This window comes from Morus notabilis, unplaced genomic scaffold (assembly GCF_000414095.1).
Source record: "Morus notabilis unplaced genomic scaffold, ASM41409v2 Scaffold212, whole genome shotgun sequence".
Lineage (NCBI taxonomy): Eukaryota > Viridiplantae > Streptophyta > Magnoliopsida > Rosales > Moraceae > Morus > Morus notabilis.
In genome coordinates, this window is record NW_010361298.1 from 312,385 (window position 1) to 323,193 (window position 10,809).

A 10,809-nucleotide genomic window follows, 5' to 3' on the forward strand; every position below is an offset into this window, starting at 1 on the left:
TAAGTGAAATGAAAAAAAAAAGTAATAAATGGAAAAGTAGGTAGAATAATTTAAGTGATATTATTTATAAGTAGGTAGAATAATTTAAGTGATATAATTTAAACATGTAATTAAAGTTTCATGAGAAAAAAAAAATGTAATTAAAGTAATAATTTATAAGTTAGACTTTTTTTTGTTTTGGAACTTTTAAACCTGTTTGAACATGAAATAATTTGGTCAGGTTAAATTGGCTAAATGAAAAAAACATGTAATTAAAGTATCACGAGAAAAAAAAATGAAAATAACAAATATGTTGTTAGGCTTGATGTAGGAAATTTTACAATCTAGTAATCAAATATTTGGAAAACACGCCAACACTATTTAGAAAGAAAAGTAGTCGCCCAACTCTGAGGGCTGCTATTTGTTGCAACTTGTAAGTCAAACGATCCAGATGGCTATTTATTTTATATCCCACGAATCCCATAGTGCCACGTCGTAAGAATTTCTCAATCCTCCTCCTAACACGTGGTTCTCATTTAGTTCACTGATTCGAGTTTTTAATTCAAATTGAGATGCGATTTTATGTGAGAGTTTTTGACTGTAGCAAAAAGGTTAGATGTGATTGTTTGTGAGAGCTTTTTACTGTAGTAAAACTCGAATCAGCGAAATGAATGGGGTCTTCAAGTAAAAGAGTAATCACTTTTACTCTTTTTTTCTTTTCTTTTCAAAACTTCTTCTCCTTGTCTTTCGAAGTAAATTTTTTGACCGTGTTTAGAATTGATCTTGTTTTTATTTTTTACATTTTTTGAGAAAGAAAAAATAAAAACATTTTTAAAATGACTTTTGACGCAATAAAGATAAAAAATGAAAATAATTTTTTAGTTTAGTGTAAAATGAGAGAGAAATAAAAAATAATTTTTAGTCATTTTTTATTTTTTATTTTCATTTTCTCCTCTCTCGAGTAAAGATAGAAAGAAATTAATGTGTTTTTTATACTAAAAATAATCTCTTGATAAAACTACTAAACATATTTTTAAAAATGATTTTTGTCTGAGATTGAAAACATTTTTATTTTTATTTTCATACAAAAAATAAAATAATTTTAGAATGAATTCTAAACATCTCTTTTATTTTTCCCTTTATGACATCATTTTTGCACAATCGTATTAGAAAGATCTCTAAAAATCTGGTATTATTCAACAACGATAAACATTCTTCTAATTTTTATTGTTATTTTTGTGAGGAATTTCTTCTCTTTTTCGTGGGTATTTCATTAAGTTTTTCTTTGGGTTATTTCATTAAATTTTTAGGGAGAAAAAGAAAAATAGGTGAAGACTTGAGATGAATTAAAATTAATAGGCCAATAGTTTACATAAGTTAATAAATAGGTCAAATTACTGTTTTCGTCCATAATTTGTCTGGTTATGAACCATAACTTGACAAGTTATTATTCATAATTCATAGTTTTTATCCATAACTTGTCTGGCTATGAACCATAACTTAATAAGTTTGTCCATAACTTATCTGATTATGAACCATAACTAGACAAGTTATAACCTATTAATTTCTATAACTAAAAATTAACTTATATACATTCTTAAGCTTTTCATATTGACCTATTTTTTACTATTTCTCTATTTTTTTACGATCGTCTTATATGCTTTAATACCATCTAGATTCGTTTTCCATTACAAGTATTTTTATAAATCAAGTTGACAAGGTACACGTTTATATTAGTCGTATAATGAGACAAACAAACAAGTTTTTTATTTTTATTTTCTTACTTTTCTTTCAAGACAATATTTTGATCTCTTCCAATATACTAGTGATGATGCTTTGGACGTGAGTGCGGTATCGGCAAATAAAATAAATCCTGTATGTTTTTTTATTTGAAGTCAAATATCATTACGTTATTTTATTTTGTTATTAATTATTTTTCTTTTTAAGAATAATAGAAAATTTTTTTAAGCATTTATAATTACAAAATGACTACCGACAAAAAAGTTATGAACTTTTTTTTAATAGATAAAGACATAATGTATGAATTTGAGTTAAAAAAAGATTATTTCTATAATTGCCCTCAATTATGTACCATATTTTAAAGTACTCTCTGATATTTTAAAATCGCTCAAAATGGGCCTTGACATATAAAAACTAAGTCAAATGACCCCCTCTATTCACTCCAGTGTATCAAATTGACGGAAGTGCTTAAGTGGCAATAAAAAATCAATTAATTGAGGGTATTTACGTAAAAATGTGTAGGGCATTTGCGTAACTCTCGAATTCCTATTTTTGTATTCAATAAAGTAACTTGTGTAAATTCCTATTTTTGTTTTTCTCTAATATTTGAAATAAAGTTTTTAAAAAAAACCATATATATAATTTATTATTATCAGTGTTATTTTAGTAAATGTGGACAATAACCGCATAAGTTACTGTACAAAAATAACCGTTGATGTGCTTCTCAAATTCTGTTATGGGGAAATAATTTTTAAAAATTGCTCGTCAAAACCTTAACTGTTGTAGATTCTTAAAAAGCTAAAAATAGCCTCCAAAAGTAAAGTCAAGCAGTCCCTAAGTCAGGTTCACTAGCTTTCTTTCGAGCTCTTTTGTAACATTATCCATCTAGGGTTCAAGTTTAATCATTAAAGTAGTAGGCTTTCCTACAAATTAACTAGTATTTAACGGAGGGGCGTCCAAAGCAACACAGGGCAACAACGAATATATTCAATATATTGCATCGAGGCCAGTTGAAAAATAAATAAATAAATACTAAATCAGAATGGTACTTACAAGTTGTTTTGTTTTAGGACTTTGGAGTTTTGTCAGTTGTTTATATTTCCTCCTGATGGAATTTAAACTTTTTATGAATTTGAGAGGTTCCATCTTAAAAGGTCAACTGTTAATTAAGTGGAGTTATTTAATGTCTTTACAAGTTGGTATTATTGTATGTAAAAGAGGTTGGACTCGGGTTTATTTTTATCTTAATCTATATGTCCTCACAAGATGGTATTCTCTTTGGAGTCGCCAATTTTGTATTGGATAGATTGAGCCGTTCATTTAATTTGATTAGACTCTAATACCATGATAAAATTTAGACTTTTTAAGGATTTAAACATTCATATTAGAAGTGGACTGTTCAAATATCTTTATAAATTGTTGTTCATTATTGTGTGTAAATGATGTGCAATTCGGATTTGTTTTTACCCTTTACACCTCCGCAAAACATTTTAGAACACAGACAATTTACCAAAAACAAGCAACATTTAAATTAAAAAGTTTTTTAAAAAAAAAAAACCATATATATAATTTATTATTATATTTGTTGTAGTCCAATAAATCATTTATAATATTAAACATTGACTGCTATGATCAATTAATGATGGACTAATTAAGGAAATGATCTTTTTTTTCTATTTTAATTTTATCTAATATATTTATTAAGATAACGCTTATTTTAAAAAAGTGTTTTCATACGTATTATCAATACACATTTCTCATATACCGAATTGGCTTGTCTTTATCTCCATAATAAGATACATTTTAGTTGACTAAGGACCATGGCGTGTATTACCAATACACATTCCATATATACCGAACTAGCTTGTTCTTATCTCCATGGTAAGATATATTTTAATTGACTAATGACCATGGCGTGTATTATATGTCCTCACAAGAAAAATATGTAGTTTTGATGTGATATATGTAGTAAAAAAGATAGGTTGGTTACCTTAATGCCACTACTGCAAGAAAAAATGTTGGTTACGTTAGTGTGGCGGGTGGAGAAGGGAGAAGGGGAGAGAGAAAGAAAGAGAAGGTATGAGGAGAGAGAGATAATTAGGAAGGCTTGAGAAGAGAGACGGAGAGAGGGAGAAAGAGAACGTAGGGGGGGAGAGAAGCTGAATGTTCATACAGTTGTGGCAAGAGTCAATTCACACTTAAAAATCATGACACATCCTCTTCATATCGTATAATTAGTTATGTATCAATTTTAATTTTTATTTGGTATGATATTATTTGTTTTGGACCTAAGTCCGTAAGGTTTTTGAGTTTTTTAAAGGCCTCATATCGTGACTTATAACCTTCCTTAGACGATGCAAAAATGCATTTATCTTATCCTGACTCTCTCACCTTAAGAGATTCATGATTCATTTTGTAACTTTCTTTACAAGTTTGAACATGTTGTTACATGACATTTTCAATACCATTGAGATTCGTTTTCCATTACAAGTATTTTTATAAATCAAGTTGACAAGGTACACGTTTATATTAGTTGTATAATGAGACGAACAAACAAGTTTTTTTATTTATATTTTTTTATTTTTCTTTCAAGACAATATTTTTAGCTCTTCTAATATACTAGTGATGATGCTTTAGACGTGAGTGCGGTATCGGTAAATAAATCCTATATGTTCTTTTATTTGAAGTCAAATATCATTACGTTATTTTATTTTGTTATTAATCATTTTTTTAAGAATAGAAATTTTTTTTAAGCATTTATAATTATAAAATGACTACCGACATAAAAGTTATGAACTTTTTTTTTAATAGATAAAGACATAATGTATGAATTTTAGTTAAAAAAAATTATTTCCATAATTGCCCTCAACTATGTACCATATTTTAAAGTACCTTCTGATTTTTTAAATTCGCTCAAAATGGCCCTTGACATATAAAAAGTAAGTCAAATGACCTCCTCTGTTCACTTCCTTGTATCAAATTGACGGAAGTGCTTAAGTGGCAGCAAAAAACCAATTAATAGAGGATATTTACATAAAAATGTATAGGACATTTGCGTAACTCTTGAATGGTACTCTCCTAGTGGTGGCTTCTCCTCCTCTTTTTTTTTTTTTTTTTTTTTCCTTTTTTACATTTTTTTCTTTATTCTTTTAAATTTATTTTTTTATTTTTTATTTTACATAAAACAATATATAAAAGAGCTAAAAGCTCTTGAATAGTATTCTCCTATTAGGCTGCCATGTGGCAGCTTCTTTCTTCCTTCATTTTTTCTTTTTTTTTTTTACATTTTTATCTTTATTCCTTTTGCTTTTAAATTTTTTCTTTATTATTTTTTTGTTTAAGAAATTTCTTTTTTTAAAAAAATTGCTAACTTTTCTCCAATAAACATAATTCTTTTACATGTGTTTCTATTTAATATTGTTTTCAACGGTTAAAATATTTTTTTTAAATAAATAATTTTTTATAAATTCATGTTATATCAAAAGTTATATTTTACACACTTTTTTCTATAGTGCTACCTAAGACTACTTTTTAGGATGACATGTGACAGCTTTGCACCCCTTTTTTTTTCTTTTTATTCTTTTCTACTTTTTCCACTTTTATTATTTATTATTTTTTTCTTTTTTTCTTTTATTTTTATTTTATGAATATTTTTTACAGTTTAATTGTTTTTATCTGTGTTTTTCTCTTTTCTAATCTTATTTTATTTTTTAATGTAGTTTTGTTTTATTTTGTCAGGGTTCTTTTATAATTTATTCTTTTCAAGACTATCTGTATATCCAATTTAACATAAAACAATACATAAAAGAGCTAAAAGCTCTTAAATAGTATTCTCTTATTAGGCTGCCATGTGCAGCTTCTTCCCTCCATTTTTTTCTTTTTTTACATTTTTATCTTTATTCCTTTTGCTTTTAAACTTTTTGCTAATTTCTTTTTTTTTTTTTAAAGTTGCTAACTTTTCTTCAATAAACATAATTTTTTTGCATGTATTTTTATTTAATTTTTTTTCAACGGTTAAAATAATTTTTTTTAAGTGAATTATTTTCTGTAAATTCATGTTATATCAAAAGTTATCTTTTACACACTTTTTTCTATAGTGCTTCCTCAAAACACTTTTCAAGATGACATGTGATAGCTTTGCACCCTCCTTTTTTTTTTTATTCTTTTCTACTTTTTCCACTTTTATTATTTATTATTTTTATATGTTTTTTCTTTTATTTTTATTTTATGAATGTTTTTAACAGTTTAATTATTTTTTACTTGTGTTTTTCTCTTTTCTAATCTTATTTTGTTTTTTTAATGTAGTTTTATTTTATTTTGTCAAGGGTTTTTTTTATAGTTTATTCTTTTCAAGACTATCTGTATATCTAATTTAACGTAACCTCTAATGTCTATAAAAGCGGTTAAGTCGATTTAGGAGGTCACGTGTTGGCCTCTTCTTTCTTCTTTTTTTTCTTATTTTTTAAACTTTTCCTCTTTTTTTAATTTTTTTAATTTTTTTTACCTATTATCCTTTTTATTTTTTCTCTTAATATTATTTACATGTAGAGGCTTATATCTCCATAGCTTACCGAACTCGCTTGTTTGGTTCTTGAGCAACCAGGTCATGGGTTGTTTTAGTTGAAATTGATAGCGACCATGTGAATTTGGACAAAGGGCCAAAGATTATTGTATATTAAATTTACGTCTTCACATTAATTGTTCGTCATCAACTTGGCATTAGCAATCTCTTTCAGTTATTTGTAATAAACAAAGACTAAAAAACACTGGAGGAGTCGAGCCGGGATCTATATATATATAAATATATATATATCTTCGTCATTTACTTTTTATTCTCATTTAAATTGTCATAATATGTTGAGTTTTTAATATATTTAAGGTTTAAATATTCACGTGTCCTAACTCATACGTGAGAAGAAGTGTTAAAGTATAAAATTAATATTAATCGACCTCTTTGAAATAGCTTTATAAACTAACACAGTTGAGCCGGGATCTATATATATATCTTCAAGGTGTAGTGTTTGCCAACTTACTCTGAAACTTTCCTCACAAACAATTAAGTTGAGCAGACAAAAAAAAAACAAAAAACAAAAAGAAAAGAAATCGTAGAGTGATCATTCATGGCAACAGAGAAGAGAGGCTTTATTGCATTCTTCGCAACCTATCGGCCACCGGTTCCGCTGGACATATACTCGTGCCCACTGGACCCTCCACCCAAGTCCATTGCCGATGAGATTCACTGGACTGATCCTAAGGAATTAGAGTCCGACAACTACAACTACAACGGCCAACAGATTCCACCTGCGGCTCTCAAGACGATTCTCAACCGCCCGAAATTGGTTTCACTTGGCCTTTACAAAGACGCTGATGTTGATTCAGGTCGTCTTTCGGGCTTTCTTTTCGTCTCCGAACGAGGCGACTACGAGCTCGAAACGCTTCACATAGCCCTCCGCTTCAATGACAGTACACAACCCAAAGTCAAAGTCTTCAGTTTGGCTGATATTTACGGCACAACGACATTCGGTGGCGTTCGTATGGAAGACAGCGGTTGCGTTGCCGGTGATTATCTCATCTATGTCACCACCAAGGACCCCGCGCCTAAACGTCGTCAACCCTGGACTGCCGTTTATAAAACCAATCTTAACACCGGAGAAACTGAACGTCTCACCCCCCCAGGTTCCTACCTAATTAATTTTCCTTGATATATAACGAATTATTTTAACTAATTAATTAAGTTGATTTAGTTTTTCCATCTAACAGGGGAAGCTGATTTAAGCCCCTCCGTGTCACCATCCGGAAGGAAGATAGCGGTGGCGTCCTTCGAGGGAAAGGACCGCGGATGGGATGGCGAGATCGAAAATCTAGAGACTAACATTTATGTGTTTGACATTGACAATCCCATTCAAACTCGCTACAAGGTTGTAACGGATGGTGGGTGGCCAACATGGGGAAGTGAAGACGTCCTATTTTTCCATCGCAAGGTTGGGGACTATTGGGGTGTGTTCCGAGCCGACATCGGCGGATCTCTCGTACCACCTGTTCGTATAACCCCGGAGGATATTACCGCCATCACTCCGGCAGCCATCAACGGCACCACTGTAGCAGTGGCAACTATTCGTCAAAAATCAAGCTTCAATGATGTCCGTGTAGAAGATCAGTATCGGCACATTGAGATATTTGAATATTCTGCAACTAGTGGAGAAACAGTATCCAACATAAAAATCACTCAAAACACCAGACCATTGGCTGACCATTTCAACCCCTTTGTGATTGATGTTATTGGTGAGAATAAGCGCATCGGTTACCATCGTTGCCGTACCATCAAGGTACCACTGCCAGCCACTTTGAATTCCTCGATCAAATATATATATGTATGTATGCATGCATGTATAGATACACATATCATATATATATATATATATATATATATATATGCGCGCGCGCTACTTGACTAATTATTATGAGAGCCTAACTAGCTACAAATTAATACAATTAATTATCCGGAAGTAGTAGTAGCTAATTCATTGTGAGTTGTGACAGAGTCAGGACGGTATCACAAGGCGGTTCCACAAGCTCAAGTCTGCGGATCCAGCCATACAACTGGTTAGGGTTCCTGGAGTGTTTCCAACATTTTCCGAAGATGGCTCTAAGCTTGCATTTGTTGACAATGAGTTCAAGGCCGTCTGGTTAGCCGATGCATCTGGCTTGCGTGTTGTTTACGATGTATGTATATGTAATTACTAACTAGATTAATATTCATTCTCATATATAAATATTTAGCATTACTATTTATTTATATAGTTTTAAGTGTGTTCAGAGTACGTACTAATTTTAATTTGTTCATGCAGGCGGGCAAACCAAACAGCCTCTTTGCGACGGTTTGGAACCGAAATCCAGAAAAGGATACACTGTACGTGTGCGTGGGACCCGCTTTCAGCCCTAATGACAAACTAGACATCGCCGCCCTCATCAACGTGTCCACTACTGATAATCCGAAACTTAAAACGCTCACAACAGGAGATTTCAATAATGCCTTCGCGTCCACCAATATAGAAGGTAACTAACCAAATTTCTTTTGGTAAATAAACAAGGTAATTAACTTGATTAATTTCCTCCATTAGCAAGTAATCGGCGCTAAGTATAATTACTCCTTATATATACATATATATATAGTCATTTTTAATTGACAAATTGATAATATATGAATGGGTTGAAACTTGTGCTTGTAACAGGGACCCAATTAGTTTATCGATCCACAAGAAATGGAGGGAGTGAAAAATATAAGAATCTATACATAATGGACGCACAATCAGGGGAAGATGGGTGTTTAACAAGGCTAACAGAAGGCAAATGGACAGACACACATTGCCAATGGTCCCCAAATGGAGATTGGATAGTGTTCTCTTCAAGCCGTGAAAATCCTTACGGGGCGGATCAATATAAAAAAGAAAACTTCGACAATGGTCTCGACCCAGGATACTTTGCAGTGTATTTAGTGAATACAAGCAACCCGTCGGCGGTGGTAAGAGTGGCAGGGAGTGGTTATGACCTTGCAGGGCATGTGAACCACCCATTCTTCAGTCCGGACGGAAAAAGCATCGTTGTGACATCGGATCTTGCCGCAGTTTCTGTGGATCCCACTTCTCTGCCTCTCTTCGTGCACTCTGTCAGGCCTTATGGGGATGTCTTCATTTTCGATTTCGACTGCAATGACATGAATCAGGAGGATTTGAAAACGTTCAAACGAGCCACACATAGTAGATTCGAGTATTCCACTGTTAGTTGGACCAGCATGTTCCCACCTGTTGACATGGATGCACAGTGGAACCTTCAACGCTATATAGGCCAGTTCTTCGCTCCCACATGCCCCTATGTGCATCCTGGTGGAGGCGAAAGTTGGCACATGACTGGCCAACTTTGCATTGCCAAAAGAGATTGTTGAGTTCAGATTGCCTTGCCCTACTTTTAACTTGTTCGTGCCATCTATCTTCTTTAATTTCATCATCTCCTACGTAAGCGTGTTTCCATTTTATGCGTGTTTTCATTTTATGTCGAATAAATAAATAAATAATATCGCCATCTTTGTCTGATCTATTATGTAATACGCACTGCAATCTCAATGTAAGATGGAGCTGTGGCTACAAATTTAATGTATAAGTGTTAGATTTTGGACGTGCCTATATACATATATAATAATAATTGTGTATTATATGATATCAATGATCAAATAAGATTTTAGGTATTTTGGGTTTTAATGCATCTAACAAGTGTTGGTCTAATATGTGTAGAAACTAAATCATTATTTCTTATTTTATAATGGGCTAAATTAGAAATAATGAAAGTTAACATGTAGTTAACTTCTATATAAATGGTTGTGGTCCCCAAATTAAAACGTATGAAAACTTTTCTGACTTCCCATCATTAAAAAGTGAGAGTTCATTCTCAAGACATTCATACGGACTAATTTGGAAGATCAAGAACCGTAAGATTCAGGAATCACATCCGTTCACATGGATTCAGGTACACTTCTACATTTAGTCTATTATTCTTGATGATTTGACATGGCGGATCTTGGCATGATGAAGGTTTTCATCAATAAAGAATTTATTTCTAACAAGTGATATCAGAGCAGTTATTATATTGAATTATTGAATTGCAACCATATAAATTTTGATTAAATCTTTTGTGCATTTGAAATTTCGGGCAACAACAGATTATATATATAAAGTCAATTCATATGTTTTCGGGAAAATATGTATACGAATTTGGTTTATGATTTCATTGATATCGTCAGACTGTACATGAAAATACATTATATATACATATTTTTTCTGGAATTAGAGTTATCTGTTTTTTTATGGATTCAGTTTATATGGACGCAAAAAGAAACTGAATACTTTGAAATCAGGCCGGCGGCCGTGTTTGCGCCGCTGGCATTAAGAAATCACCGGCGCGGCCTCCTAGCCGTGCCGGCGACGAAAAGCTGCGGCCTACAGCCGCGGCAGTTGGAGCAGGCGGCCTAATGGCCGCCATTGTTTTTCCAGGGGTCGCAACAGCTGGTCGCGACCCCTCAGAGAAATTGTCTCTGGG

General features: G+C 32.0%; 1 protein-coding gene across 1 annotated transcript; it reads left to right on the plus strand.

The window, feature by feature from the left end:
• The first annotated feature begins 6,839 nt into the window (after positions 1–6,839).
• Positions 6,840–9,661, plus strand: LOC21407422. Its single transcript, XM_010099181.1, has 5 exons — positions 6,840–7,395; positions 7,480–8,045; positions 8,260–8,442; positions 8,568–8,775; positions 8,952–9,661. The coding sequence occupies exons 1-5, from the start codon at positions 6,840–6,842 to the stop codon at positions 9,659–9,661; spliced, it is 2,223 nt and encodes a 740-aa protein (XP_010097483.1).
• Positions 9,662–10,809: the final 1,148 nt, after the last annotated feature.